The following is a 16,190-nucleotide window of genomic DNA, read 5'->3' on the forward strand; positions in this document are numbered from 1 at the left end:
CAACACTAGTTTTTGTTTTTTTGTTTTTTTTGTTTTTTTTGTTTGGGACAAGGCCTTGTTAAGTTATTTACAAATGAAAGAATGACATTTTTTCATTGTGTGACTTTCCTAATGCAATACTAGAAAATGAAACCAGCAAAACACATAAAAAGAAAAGAAAAAACATTTACAAAAAAGGCAATAGGTTTCCCTAAGAATTTTCTTTTGCCATGTTAGTTTTCATGAATCACTAAGTTCATCACATTGCTCTCTCAGAATGCAAAAGGAGCAATACATTCCATATTACAAAATCTACTTTCAACTGAATGCACAACCATTCACAAAAGTCTAGAAAGGACATACATGTTGTGTAACTCCCCACCTCCCATTTTACTGCTATTCAGCTACTAAATCCAGCAAGTCCTTCTAGAGTTTGGTCTGACAACATTAGCTCAGAGGCAGAGCCTTCTATTAGGAACCATGAATCAGACCGAGACAGAAGTATAGTTAAATCACACTTGTTTATTAATAATAATAATAATAATAATAATAATAATAAGGTAAACAGAGTAAGCATAGTCAAAACAAGCTAGAGTTCAGTAACCGGATTGGGTAGTCAGCCAAGCAAATGTCAGAGAGCCAGAGATAAACGTAGTAGTACAGCAAGCAGGAACAGGAGCCAGAAGGAACGTCAGCCGAGCAAGTCTTCAACAGGAACGCAGGAGAAAGTCTCTGTGATGTTGACAAAGGTGAAGGCAGAGATCAAGTGAGCTGGACGACTTTAAGTAGGCAGGACTGATGAGCAGAATCAACAACAGTAGGGTAACTGTGGAGAGAGATGGGAGCTGGCAATTAGCCGACAGCTGAGCGGCCAGCTCAGAGAAGGAAGGGCTGAGCCCAGCCCTGACACCTTCAGATTGATGAGCATCCCTGACTCTGTTCAATCATCTTAAAAATGATCCTTCCAGGTAGGTGACTTTGTATGTGCATATATATGTAGATGTCATTAGTCCAGCACAACAAGGACTCACTTTATAGATTTGTTTGCAGTTTGGTAGACATCTTCAAAGATGTCGACCAGAGGTTTAATGTTGTCAGCTATGCAAATTGTGTAAATCGGAAGATTAGTTAGATGGAATTATAAATCTATTGGCAATTAAAACAGTTGACTTGTATATATTTTAACTTGTTGTTTGCATAGAGTTCCACTTTAAAGTGAGCCTTCTGTTGCAGTCTTGTGTCCTAATGAGTGTGCTGATTTCTGACATTTGATTGCTCTTAATCATTATTACAGAGACTTGGAAGGCTGGGATGTTTGCACTCTTGATCGCCATGCTTCCTAATACATTATACTAGAAGCAGGGGTTTGACAGCATAAGCATCTGTAATTGGCTGAGTGGACAGTAACAAATTCTTATCTGATTTTAGGTTGTAGGTTAGAGCGTGGGTCTACCTGTGGTCTGAAAAACAGGAAATTGTGGGGGTATGGCATAAGACGGGCCTAACCTTCCAATTCTATTCAAAATGCAGGCAATTCCCTTGCAAAATCCTAAAGCCATTTTAGATGCTTAGTCTGCTGCAGATTTTTGTTAACCAAAATTACCATTGTTGCTCCTTTATTCAGTAGAATACATGTCACATTGTAAAAGATTCATAGTGATTAAGACATGCATATCTTACAAGAATTGTGTACCACTCTGCTATTCATTGGTGATTTAAATTTGGTTTCTCACTTAATCCTCGGAACAAGCTGTTAATTGGATCAGAGTGGGGGAAGGCTATCTACGCAGTTGGAACACTGATAACTGAATATGACAGCTGCGCTCACAGAATATAAGGTAGAGAGGAGCAGATAATGCTGGCAATTTATTCTGATTTTCTCACTTTTTAGAGGTGGCAAGACTAAATATAGGCATGTTGGTTTTTTCTTTGACATTGAACATTGTGTTAATGTCATTTAGTAAGTTCAGGAAATCAGCAGGGGGAGATGAGGGATTTGCAGACTTTGTTTTGAGATTTCCAAAGCATTGTTTAACTACCAAGTTTAAAAAAACATTTTTTTTTCCCATTAATTAGCAGAGAGGGAATGTTTTGTGACACTTTTCTCCTCCTCCAGCTTGGCTACACACTCTGGCGAATGCCACGGATTAGGAATAAACAGGCTTATTTAATAAGATAATGCAAGAAGCTAACAGCTAAAGTATAACTAAAGGCAAAACCTTTTTTTGTTTTAGTTTTGGATAGGGTGGACATGGAATAGAACACCTGTCAGGTTTTATTGCTTTCTCTGCCCCCGTTCAGGAGATTCACCCTCTCTATTTGTTCTGTTTACTATTATTACTGAACGTGGAAGTAAAGGAAAATCACATATTTTAGGCTGTCCTCAGAGAATAGAGGGGAGATATTCCAATGGGGGCACTAGTTCTGGTGATCCAGGGGTCCCCATGAGATCCCCTTAATTTGCAGAAATTTCCTCTCACTTCCTGTTTATGGTACAGGAAGTGAAGGTAAATTTCCCCAAGGGGACAAAACCTTACAGGGGTTATAACTCACCCTTATGCTATCCAAAATGAAAAAAAAAAAACATTTTGCCTATAGTTCTACTTTAAGTTCAAACTGCAATACCCATAGCAACCAATCAAAATCCATCTTGTACTGGTCTGACTCCAAGCAAATTCCTATTAGTTGTTCTTCTGACATTATTTATTGAATAAACCTGTAAGTGTAAATTACCTTTTTCACACCCATGGAATATTTCTGGATATTTTTGCAGTTTACCAGTATCCTATAATTAAAGATATTTTTATATAAGCTAATGTCTAACAAAAAACAAAGTACACTTGCCAATTATCTTGCAACTGAGTGGGTGGCGCTTAGCTTATGCAACCATAGAGGTTTAGAAGTTCTGAACTCAAGTAAGCGTGACAACTGAACTACAAAGGAGTACCTGCTAGGGCAATCTTTCACAACCACAATCTTATGCCGCGTACACGCGATCGGACTTCTCGTCGGAAAAAGATATGATGGCTTTTCCGACAGGATTCCGCTCAAGTTTGCCTTGCATACACGCGGTGATGCAAAAGTTCGCTGAACTTACGACCGTCAAGAACGCGGTGACGTACAACACTACGACAAGCCGAGAAAATTAAGTTCAATGCTTCCGAGCATGCGTCGAATTGTGTGCGAGCATGCGTAGGAATTTTGCGTGTCAGAATTGTCACAGATGATCGCATTTTCGGATGGGAACTTTTTCTGACCGAAAAATTGAGAGCATGCTCTCAATCTTTTGCTGCCTGCAATTCGGCCAGCAAAAGTCCGATAGAGCACACACACGGTCACATTTTCAGATGAAAAACTCTCATCAGTCTTTTGCGGGCCGAAATTCCGATCATGTGTATGCAGTATTAGAGTATTCGCCCCCTAAATTACCAATGCTTGAAGTGGAATATAAGATAACTGAGGGAAATGCACTAATTCCACAATGTATAAAAAACACTGTTTAAGCATATACAAACCCAAAGTAGAACTTTAATATATTACCTATCCTTACACGCGGTGGCTGCATTTATTTTTTTTGTTTTGGAAATTTTTCCTCTTATTTTTACCTAAAGATTCCACCAGTAACACTTCCTGTCTTAGGGTGGTAACACTCACTCCTTTACTATATCTATGGACATCAGCATTGTCTGGAGAGCCTTACTTCAGCTAAGGCCAGCCATACACAGTTCAAATCATTAATGGGCAGGCTGAATGTACTAAGTAGATCGACCGATCAACTTGGGTACAACCAGCCTGCTGGATTCGCTTAGGATTATCGCTAGCGGCTGCTACAGCAATAATCACTGTCTTCTTCTGGCAGGGACAGCTTCCTCAGCTCTCCCTCACCCAAGGAAGACAATGTCCTGGCAGGAGGGATTCCCGCATCAACACAGTCTGTGTTAATGGGGGAATCAAGTGAATTTATTTCCTGCAACCCGTGGCTGAATTGGGAGTGAATGGGGCCTTAAAGGAAGCTAAAAGAAAATTTAAAAAAATAAAGAAAAGAAAAACGTTACTGGAAGGATGAACAGGGGATAAACTATGAAGTAAGGAGGATTCAGAAAAACAGATTGCTGTGTTAATGCTATTGACAGACTACATCATACATGATATTGGTTCTGGTCAAAATTCCACTTTCATTTAGAGCAGATTTTACCATTAGTACTACAATATTGTAGTAAAGAGAAGTTAAAAAAGCATGGTAATGCACTAGCAAAAAAGAACATGTGCAGTATAGTAATGCATAGTAAAAATGCTTTTTATTTTATAAGGAGTGTCATAGTTTATTTATGTTGAACATTTGTATGCATACCACAGTACTGTAGATGAAAGATCAGGTCACCCTACTTGGTAATCCCATAACTGCTGCTAAAAGATAGCATCACTCAAAGTGAGCAACAATATAGACACTAGCCACTGTCAGTTTGATCTGTCCAGTGAAGCCTCATCTCTAAGGTGCTCCCAGCTGTTGCTGCACTCCTGTATCCTCCACATACAATGCAGTTAATATCCCTGCATTGTACATGATGACACTAAAGGACCTCCCACAACCTGGAGGGAGAGTGCTAGAACTATCTGCAGGCGAAGTGACTTTGGCAGTGCAGCTTCCTTATCTGCCCCTAGCCTTCCAATCATTTAACCCTTGCAGTGCAGGGGAGACCCACTGCAAGGGCACAGCATTGTAGATTTTGCCTAATTCCTAAAGTTGAGCTTTAATCAAAGCTGTTCTTTAGACCAGTAGTGGTCAAAATATGGTTGCTGCTCTATCCTACCTATGACAGGAATAAAGATGAATTGAGTGGATGACACATGTGAGTGCTGGCTTTCATGCCCATATGTATGTCACATTCAGGAACTCTCAGGACCTAGTAGGCACAGAACCTCTGTCCTTTGACTATACTCTTAGCCATGAGTTGGAAAAATAATGTGGAAATTTGTAGCTCATCATTCCAATTTGAGACCAGTGAGTGCTTTTTGGATAATGCAAACATGCCTTTCCAGTGACAACAGTAGAAAATACTCAATCACATTAGGCTCTAACCATTTTTTTTCAGGTACTTAGGCTACCTATTTTGTTGGAAACAATTGCTGTGAGGCTAGACCCATGCTACCATAGCCAAACCCCACACAATTTTGCCAATGGAGCCTTGTTTATAGAATATCTGCAATTCTGCCAGAAGGGCATTATTCACAGAATTTGCGTTATGTTGTCAGAGGGATCTTACTACAAAAACAGTGCCTGTTGGAGGAAAGCCAATTGTTAGAGATGTCTTTCAGCAATGCTAAATTTTCTTAAATTTATTTCATGTTTTACTCTTACACAACATGTAGTTCTAGCGCAGAAAATATACAGTACCACTGTGTTCTTCACAGCATTTTCCACCCTTTCTATAAAGCAGTGCTATGTATTCCTGAATAAACAAAATGTGTACTGTTTTCTTTACAAATTCTGATAGAAAACAGGTGTTACAGGTACAGTTTGTCATATGAATGTACAAGTCTTGTTTTGTTGCCTAGGCCCTTTTATATAAAATACACACAATTTTGTACTTTCCCTTTCAGCTTTCTGATTCACCCTTCAACTGGTATTATTTATACTCAACCCTGGGCCTCACTTGATGCTGAAGATAACTCTAAATATAACTTCTATGTCAAAGCTGAGGATACTGAAGGGAAGTATAGCTTAGCTGAAGTGTTTGTAACTGTACTAGACATCAATGATCATTGCCCAGAGTTCAGTGAGAACATTCAGGAGAAGACCATGGTCATTGGATCCCCAGTAAAAATAGAGGTATGTCATGACACAGTATAAATGATACATATTTCTAGTTGCATTACTAGAACAAGTAACATGCACAGAGTTTTGATGTTTCTAGGCAGGGGATGCTAAGAGCTTCACATTTGTTAATGAATATGGGTTTCCTGACCTGTTTAGCTTGTTCAACCCACTGTGTACTAGAAATACACTGGTCAGGTATAACTTTATGACTACTGACAGGTTAAGTGAATAACACGGATTATTTCATTACATTTGAAAGTTGGCGAGATTTGCAGTATTAGGCAGCAAGTAAATATGTTGTCCATGAAGTTGATGTGTTGAAAGCAGAAAAAAATGGGCATCACAGTTTGTTGTGTATGGGGCTGTGTAGCTGAAGACCCATTAGGGTGCCTATGCTGACCTGGCTCCACAGCCAGAAGTGCCTACAATGAGCATGTGAGCATCAGACATGGACCATGGAGCAATGGAAGAAGGTGACCTGGTCTGATGAATCACTTTTCTTTTAAATCATGTGGATGGTCTGGTGTTTGTGTGTCATTTACCTAAGGAACAGATGCATTTTGGGCAGAAGGCAATCTGGCTGATGTGGTGTGATGCTTTGGGCAAAGTACTGCTGGGAAACCTTGGTTCCTGTCATTCATGTGGATGTTACTTGACATGTACTACCTACCTAAACATTGTTGCCAACCAAGTGCACCCCTTAATAAAAACGGTTATTCCCTGATAGCAGTGGCCCCATTCAGCAGGATAATGCGCCCTGACACACTGAGAAAATGGTTTAAGAACGGTTTGAGGGACACAACAATGCATTTGAGGTGTTGACTTGGCCTCCAAAGTTCAGATCTCAATCCAGTTGAACATCTGTGTCTTATGCTGGAACAAGTCTGATCCATGGAAGCTCCACCTTGCAACTTACAGGGCTTAAAAGATCTGCTACCGATGGCTTGGTGCTAAATATAAGATTATACCTTAAGAGATCTAGTGGTGTTAGGGCTGTTTTGGTGGTCATAAAATTTTGGCTGATCGGTGTATATTGTTTAATATTCTTCAATGCACATAAACAATAAATAAAGCAATTGCGTTTGCCTAACCAAATCTTGCATTTCTTGTTGTGTTATACAGCAGCATCTGCAGGTGTGCTGCAGCATCACTAATTATTAGTAGTACTAGTAAATATTTTGTCTCTAGGATGACCTGTCCCTTTCATCCAGAAAATCCACTAATGCTTGGCTTAGTGATACCCTTGAAACACTAATGGATTATCATTCAAAAATCTCAAGTGAATGTGGTCCTTCTCAAATAAATTCTAATGTCAGACACCTATCAACAAAGGCAGGTAACTGCTTGAGGCAATTGACAGAAACATACCCAGTAAAATAAAATCTTATTTGGAAGCACATCAATTCTTAAGTTTGGCATTCAGCCTAGTGGTAAGAGTGAATATTTTATTAAATTTGAATTGCACTAAGCCTAGGTTTACATTTGTGAGGGTTTGGAAACCATAAAAAATCACACGTGTTTCCTGACTCAAAGGAAAACTGCGCTGCACACAAGCATGCCATTAATTTTCAATGGAACCTCCATGGTTCACTAAAGCACCATGCAGTTCTGTGCAGCTGCATTTTTAAAATAGGGTCAGGGAATTCTGGGCTTCTGTGCTTGCGCAAAAGCGGCATGCAGGACTCAAATAGTGGGAACCTAGGCTATATATACTATATTACATAATATTGGTCCAGTGCAATTTTAGAGGCATAGTAATTTCATTGAAAAAACATAGGGATCATGAGGAGGTTCTGCATGCCATCAAGTCCATGAAAACAAACAAGTTACCTGGACCAGATGTTTACCTGCCTCCTATTACAAAAGGTTTTTTGGACTTCCTGGCACCTCTCCTAGCAAATTCTTTTAATGCATAACTTAAACAACATCCATTTGGATCAGAGATCCTTACGGCAATAATTGCCATGATACCTAAACCACACCCCGATACTTCCACTTAATCAAACTATAGGCCTATATCATTGCTCAACTTAGATTTTGGGATCCTAGCTAGGGATGAGCCAAACATCCCCCACTTCGGTTTGCAGCAGAACATGTAAACAGGCAAAAAATCTGTTCGAACACGCAAACACGTTAAAGTCTATGGGACACGAATGTGAAAAATCATAATTGCTAATTTTCAGGGTTAATATGCAAGTTATTGTCATAAAAAGTGTTTGGAGACCCGGGTCCTGCCCCAGGGGACATGTATCACTGCAAAGAAAAGTTTTAAAAACGGTCGTTTTTTCGGGAGCAGTGATTTTAATAATGCTTAAAGTGAAACAATAAAAGTGAAATATTCCTTTAAATTTCGTACCTGGAAGGTGTCTATAGTATGCCTGTAAAGTGGCACATTTTTCCCATGTTTAAAACAGTCCCTGCACAAAATGACATTTCTAAAGGAAAAAAAGTCATTTAAAACTACTCGGGCCTATAATGAATTGTCGGGTCCCAGCAATACAGATAAAAGTCATTGAAAAAAACGGCATGGGATCCCCCCCAGTCCATCACCAGGGCCTTTGGGTCTTGTATGAATATTAAGGGGAACCCTGAACCAAAATTTAAAAAAAAATGGCGTGGGGGTCCCCCCAAAAATCCATACCAGACCCTTATCCAAGCATGCAACCTGGCAGGCTACAGGAAAGGAGGGGGGACGAGAGAGCCTCCTCCCTCCTGAACCGTACCAAGCCACATGCCCTCAACATGGGGAGGGTGCTTTGGGGTCACACCCCAAAGCACCTTGTCCCCATATTGATGGGGACAAGGGCCTTATCCCCACAACCCTTTCCCGGTGGTTGTGGGGGTCTGCGGGTGGGGGGCTTATCGGAATCTGGAAGCCCCCCTTAACAAGGGGACCCCCAGATTCCACCCCCCCCCATTTGAAATGGTAATGGGTACATTGTACCTGTACCATTTCACAAAAAAAGTGTCAAAATTAAAAAAAAAACACAAGACGCACCTTGGGACAAGTCCTTTATTAAAAAATAAAAAAATAAAAATGTCCCATTAAGTCCATTCATCTTCTATCGCTCCACCGACGGACCGAAAAATAAAAAAAAAAGATCCGCCTCCATGGGAGAAACACCCGCTGTATGATGCTTCAGCACCAATGACAGTTCTTTTATAACTGAGGGTGGGGCCACACGGTGATGTACTCGGGTGACTTCGCCCCCCTCTGATGCACGGGGACTTCCCAACGGCTTCCCTGTGGAGTCAGAGGGGGGCGAGGCCACCCGGGTACGTAAAAAGGGTGGCCCCGCCCCCTTTGGCACTACAGGGAAGCCATTGAGAAGTCCCCGTGCATCAGAGGGGGGCGGGGTCACCCGGGTACGTCACCGTGTGGCCTCGCCCTCAGTTGTAACAGAACTGTCATCGGCACTGAAGCATTATACAGCAGGTGCCTCCCATGGAGGCAGATCTTTTTTATTATTTTTTTCGGTCCGTCGGCAGAGCGATAGAAGAAGATGAATGGACTTCATTTTTATTTTTTTATTTTTTAATAAAGGACTTGTCCCAAGGTGTGTCTTGTGTTTTTTTAACATTTTGACACTTTTTTTGTGAAATGGTACAGGTATAATGTACCCGTTACCATTTCAAACAGAGGGGGGTGGGATCTGGGGGTCCCTTTGTTAAAGGGGGCTTCCAGATTTCAATAAGCCCCCCGCCCGCAGACCCCCACAACCACCGGGCAAGGGTTGTGGGGATGAGGCCCTTGCCTCCATCAACATGGGGAGGGTGCTTTGGGGGCTACCCCAAAGCACCCTCCCCATGTTGAGAGCATGTGGCCTGGTACGGTTCAGGAGGGGGGGTGCTCTCTTGTCCCCCCTCTATTCCTGCGACCTGCCAGGTTGCGTGCTTGGATAAGGGTCTGGTATGGATTTTTGTGGGGACCCCCATGCCATTTTTTAAAAATTTTTGGCGCGGGGTTCCCCTTAAAATCCATACCAGACCTGAAGGGTCTGGTATGGATTTTGAAGGGGACCCCTACGCCATTTAAAAAAAAAAAATTTGCACAGGGTTCCCCTAATATCCATACCAGACCTGAAGGGCCTGGTGTAGAATTTGGGGGGACCCCCATGCAATTTTTTTTAAATTTTGGTTCGGGGTTCCCCTTAATATTCATAGCAGACCCAAAGGGCCTGATAATGGACTGGGGGGGATCCCATGCTGTTTTTTTCAATGACTTTTATCTGTATTGCCGAGAACCGACAATTCATTATAGCCGCAAGTAGTTTTAAATTACTTTTGTTCCTTTAGAAATGTAATTTTGTGCAGGGAATGTTCTAAACACGGAAAAATGCGCCACTTTACAGGTATACTATAGACACCCCCCAGGTATGAAATTTAAAGGAATATTTCACTTTTATTGTTTCACTTTAAGCATTATTAAAATCACTGCTCCCGAAAAAACGACCGTGTTTAAAACTTTTTTTTGCATTGATACATGTCCCCTGGGTCAGAACCCGGGTCCCCAAACACTTTTTAATGACATTACCATGCATTTAAGCCTTTAAAATTAGCACTTTTGATTTCTCCCATAGACTTTTAAAGGGTGTTCCGCGGCTTTCGAATTTGCCACGAACACCCCAAATTGTTCGCTATTCGGCGAACAGGCGAACACCCAATGTTTGAGTCAAACTTACGTTCGACTCGAACATGGGGCTCATCCCTAATCCTAGTCAAAATTCTCACTCTTTGTCTGAACCCCCTCTTTGATCCAAAAAGACCAGGTACGTTTAATACCTCAAAGGCAGGCAACTTCTAACATGCAAAGGGCCTCTCTCCTGGGGTATATAGCACACTGTCGTTGTATCCCTGCATTCTTCTTATGCTTGGATGTGCAAAAAGCATTTGACACATTGTCCTAGTCCTAGTCCTACGTTATATCCTCGAGAGATAGGGCTTCAGTTTAAATATTCTAGCCTGGGTCTGGTCACTCTAAGCACATCCACAGGCTGTGTTAAGTATGTGGGATATAAATCCGACCGCTTTCCTATCTCAAGTGGGACAAGGCAAGGTTGTCCCACGTGCAGCGTTGATTTGCTTCAATCTGACATCCAAGGTGTTGAGGTGGCTGGTTATCACCACAAACTGTGTCTCTTTGCAGACGACATTCTCTTATTCCTTACCTCCCCTCTTATAACAACTCCCAATTTGTTTTGTATTTTGGAGCGCTTTACATCAATATTGGGCTTGGAGGTGAATCAGCAAAAATCACTCTTTCTGAATCTGTCCTTTCCCAACTACAATCCTCTTTCTCTTATAAATGGGCCTTACATACCCTCACGTATTTAGGTATAAAACTGACTTCACATCCGTCCTTATTATTTCAGGCAAACTACCCCTCAATGCTAACTCACTTAACATCATTAATGACTCGTTGGTCGCTGTTGAGGGTTTCCTGGCTTGGCTATTTTACCGTAGTCAAAATGACTTTACTCCCTAAGATAGTATATCTCTTTCAAGTATTACCAGTTATGGTCCCCACTGTATTATCTACGGATTCTACAATGCTGGGACAATACCTATATCTGGGGTCAAGTTAGACCAAGGTTACCTAGGGTGGTTCTTATCTGATCAAAACTGAATGGTGGCCTTGATCTCCCCAACTTTCTCAAAAATTATCAGACAGCTCAACTGGCTCATCTGGCTCAATGCAATGGCTCAGCATGGAAGCGGACTGTAACCATTTGGTTATTGATAATCTCCCTTGGCTTCATGCTCAGGAACGTAAGACGATAACTAACCCCATTACGTAGCACTATTTGACTGTATAGGATAGTTTAAAAACTATCTGCTCCTTGCATTCTCCACATATCCCTGTCCTGTCATTTTTGAACAACCCTTTCTTCTATCCAGGCAGAGTAGCTCCAGCTTCATTTCATATATGGAAGTCCCAGGGCCTCTATCGGTTTGGTTTGGTCACTTGTTTACGAATGCCTCCCTATACTTATTTGCATCCTTACAAGAACAATTTCAGATCCCAAATTTGGAAATATTTAGATATCTCCAAATTAACAATTTCTTCTCCACCTATATCAGAGACCAAACCAATCTACAGTCCCAAACATTTTTAGAACACATGTGCTCTACAGACCCAAGGGTGCCTGGTCTGATATTAAAATATATGCCCACTTGATCTCCACACCAAACACAGCACCACCAGCCTATATCACTCGCTGGGCTGCTGACCTTGATTGTCCAGCTGGAACCTGAGGATTGGTCGGATATTTGGAACTCCACTGAATTGTCTATGGTTAACATATTGGCTTTAGAAACAAATTATAAAGTCTTAACTAGATGGTATCTACTTCTGGCTAGAATTGCAAAAGTGCTTCCCACTTACTCCCTGAACTGTTTTAGAGGATGTGTGGAAATAGGCACACATATGCATGTATGGTGGACCTGTCCTGTCCTGTAGTTTTTTTGTACTGGGCTGAGGTATTTGCTATGCTCTCGGTTCTTTTAGGCACCTAAATATTGCCGGCCCTATTGTATCGTTATTGAATAAACGTACCCAACATCTGATGTCTGTACAATTTAAACTATTACTCTGTGTCACCACAGCTTCCAGGCAGACCATTGCCAAAGCTTGGAAAAATCCTACTATATGTATTCTAGAAACTAAACACAGAATAACCCAATTTATGATACACAGTTGAAGCTACACTGCTTGACCATATACCAAAAGCACTTTGGCCAAAACACTTTGGCCAAAAAAATTGGCAGCCATGGGTAGACCAATATTTGCCTCCCAATTTTAATCAATCATTGCCGAAGCCTTAATCACTCACTGTGGAATAGGTGAGCCTGCTTCCGGACTCTAAGGCATTGGGCTCCCCCTGACCTGAGAGTGACTACAAACTCTCCACTTCCCTTTACTTTCTCTTTTCTCTCTAGCTACTCTTTTTCTTAAAGATGAAGTAAACCCTGATGGGTTTTACTTCCTCTTTTGCTCCCTGCAAAGCCTGCAAATTAAAAGCATAATGGGCTAGTATGCTTCGCATATTAGCCCAATATGTGACACTTACCTGCAAACAAATCCATCGCTGTCCCCTGTGCAGGCTGCGTCCATCTTCACCCCTCTTTCTTCCAGGGGCCACAGACTCTGGCTCTGTGACTGGCCGGAGCCGTCAGTAATGGCACAGTAATGGGGGAAGAAACGACATGGTGGTCCGTTTCTTCACAGCGCATGCGCTGATTACATCATCAGCGCACTACAAGTAAAATATCTCCTAAACGGGGCACGTTTAGGAGATATTTCCACTACCTATAGGTAAGCCTTATTCTATGCTTACCTATAGTTAAAAGTCACTAGGGAGGGTTTACAACCACTTTACTGTAATGCCGGGTACACGCGGTCGGATTTTCCGACAACAAATGTTCGATGGGAGCTTGTTGTCAGAAATTCTGACCATGTGTAGGCTCCATCAGACATTTTCCGTCGGAATTTCCAACAAACAAAAATTGAGATCTGGATCTCAAATTTTCCAACAACAAAATCCGTTCTCGTACATTCCGATCGTGTGTACACAATTCCGACGCACAAAGTTCCATGCATGCTCTGAATCAATAATGCTAGAATAATTAAGTTGTTTTGCAGCTGATATTCACACAGAGTTCTGAAAAAATGATTTTTTTTATTATTTCTCGTGATCTCATGAATAATTTTTTTTTGTTTGTTTTTCCTCAGATCTCCATAATAATGTTTAAAATTTTTGTTTATAGTGTTTTGTTTTTTTTTTATCCAGATCTCCTATTTATTTATTTTTTTAATAGTAATCTCCATAATTTTTTCTTTCGTTTTGTGTCAAGTTACCACAACACCATTATTATCTTGTAATTTTTAACCTCAGAGAGGTTGGTGTTGGTGTCCCTTGTTAATTTGACATTGTATTTTTGAAATGTACCTGCCCACTCACAAATAAACTGTCCTTTTTGAACTAAAACACATAGCCAAGTATTTGTGAAAAATAAATAGCCATTTATTATTGGTCATAACAAAATGAAGAGGAAGGCAACGCTGGAGAAACTGGTGAAATTTGCGAAGCCTTTGTACCCCAAGGCAGACATCAATTATTTTACAGTCAAAATTGGTGGCCTGAGAAGTCCTTATAATAGTGAGCACAATCTGGTCCAGGACTACAAGAGATCAGGAACAGCAGTAGATGACATATTTGTCCCCAGGCTGTGGTCTTACCACAGCCTGCGTCTTTTGTCAGACCAGACTGAACCCCTCCATACTAAAGGAGAGCCAGGAGCATACACAGTAGGTGCCGGCAGGGGCCAGCACAGAGGTGGGTGGAGACAAAGAGGTGCAGGCACTAGCAAAGAGTAGATGGGTGACAGTCAGAAAGGGTAGAGGGGGAAGTGCCAGGGAGGCCGATCCAGGGCTGGAGCATCCCAATAAGTACGCTCCATTGAGTGACATTGGTGAAACCAGTCAGGGATAAGCACTGCTGGAGCTGAGGGACTCTCCTAGCTGCCAGGGGAAGAACTCCTCCAGTGAGAGTGGGGGAGAAGCAAAGGGAAAGGAAAGACAGATTCTGGTGGTAGGGGACTCAATTCTTAGAAGGACAGAGAGGGCAATCTGTAACAAAGACCTGAATAACCGAACAGTATGTTGTCATGGTGGACAGATTACTGGGAGGGGCTGGGGAAGACCCAGCTGTCATGGTGCACGTTGGCACCAATGACAAATTTAGAGGTAGATGGAGTGTTCTAAAGAACGATTTTAGGGACTTAGGAGCTAAATTGAGGAAAAGGACCTCCAAGGTATTATGCTCAGGAATACTACCGGCTCATCGAGCCACGCCAGAAAGGCAGAGGGAGATTAGGGAAGTAAACAAGTGGCTGAAGAGCTGGTGTAGTAAGGAGGGGTTTGGGTTCCTGGAGGACTGGGCCAACTTCTCAGTCGATAACCGGTACTATAGAAGGGACGGACTGCACCTAAATGAGGAGGGTGCAGATCAGCTGGGAATGAAGATGGCCAAAAAGTTAGAGGGGTTTTGAAACTAGGTGATGGGGGAAGGGTCCAGAGGTAGAGATAGTCAGCGCGGAACATATTCCAAAGGGCAGTATTGGGGGCATTAGTGGTAGGTTGACCAAAGCACAAGAACCCAAGGTAAGTATAGTAGCAAGTCCTAGTTGCAATCTTGGAACACCCAATACGAGGATAATATGCGGCCGGTCTAAACTACGTGGCATGTTCACCAATGCCAGGAGCCTGGCGGACAAGATGGGTGAACTAGAGATACTGTTGTAGGAGGAGGATTTGGATTTTGTGGGAATTTCAGAGACCTGGTTCAACAGCTCTCATGATTGGCTGACAAACATTCAAGGGTATACCCTTTATCGCAAGGATAGAGAGGGTAAAAAAGGGGGAGGGGTATGCCTATATATCAAGAATAACGTACAAGTGAATGTGAGAGATGACATCACTAAGGGAGCTAGGGAGGAGGTGGAATCCCTATGGGTAGAGCTCCAAAAGGATGAAGCTAAGGAGAAAATAATACTGGGAGTATGCTATAGGCCCCCTAACCTGAGAGAGAAAGTGGAGACAGATCTCCTATCACAATTTGGATTAGCAGCAAGGATGGGAAGTGTTATCATAATGGGGGATTTTAATTATCCAGACATAGACTGGGCGGAGGGAACCGCATATTCATCTAAGGCTCGCCAGTTCCTAAATGTCTTGCAGGACAATTTTATGGGTCAGATGGTAGATGCATCAACTAGAAATAAAGCAATACTGGATCTATTGATTACCAACAATACAGACCTGATCACGGATGTGGAAATACAGGGCAATTTAGGTAACAGCGATCACAGGTCAATTAGTTTCAGTATAAATCGCACAAATAGGAAACATAAAGGGAATACAAAGACAATTTCAAAAGAATTTCAAAAGAGCCAACTTCCCTAAACTATGAACCTTGCTAGAAGGCATAAATTGGGATAAAATCTTGGGAACAAAGAACACGAAGGAGAGATGGGTTTGCTTTAAGAGCATATTAAATAAGGGCATTAGCCAATGCATCCAATTGGGTAATAAATTTAAAAGAGCGAACAAAAGTCCTGGATGGCTTAACTCCAATGTAAAAATGCATATAAAAGCAAAGGAGAAGGCCTTCAAAAAATACAAGGTTGAGGGATCATCATCAGCATTCAGACTTTATAAAGAATGCAACAAGAAATGTAAGGGCGGTTAAGATAGAACATGAAAGACACATAGCGGAGGAGAGCAAAAAGAATCCCAAGAAATTCTTTAAGTATGTAAACAGTAAAAAGAGGAGGACAGACCATATTGGCCCCATAAAGAATGAAGAAGGACATCTGGTTACAAAGGATGGGG

General features: G+C 41.7%; 1 protein-coding gene across 3 annotated transcripts in view; it reads left to right on the plus strand.

Moving 5' to 3' along the window:
- Positions 1-16,190, plus strand: part of CDHR1 (cadherin related family member 1) — a 326,479-nt gene that overhangs the window by 292,644 nt on the left and 17,645 nt on the right. For all 3 annotated transcript variants that reach the window (XM_073596895.1, XM_073596894.1, XM_073596893.1), the window contains one exon: positions 5,581-5,809. In XM_073596895.1, the coding sequence (XP_073452996.1) occupies positions 5,581-5,809 (229 nt within the window). The remainder of the gene's footprint in view (positions 1-5,580; positions 5,810-16,190) is intronic.

Source organism: Aquarana catesbeiana, linkage group LG08, assembly GCF_042186555.1.
Source record: "Aquarana catesbeiana isolate 2022-GZ linkage group LG08, ASM4218655v1, whole genome shotgun sequence".
In the NCBI taxonomy this organism is placed as follows: Eukaryota; Metazoa; Chordata; class Amphibia; order Anura; family Ranidae; genus Aquarana; species Aquarana catesbeiana.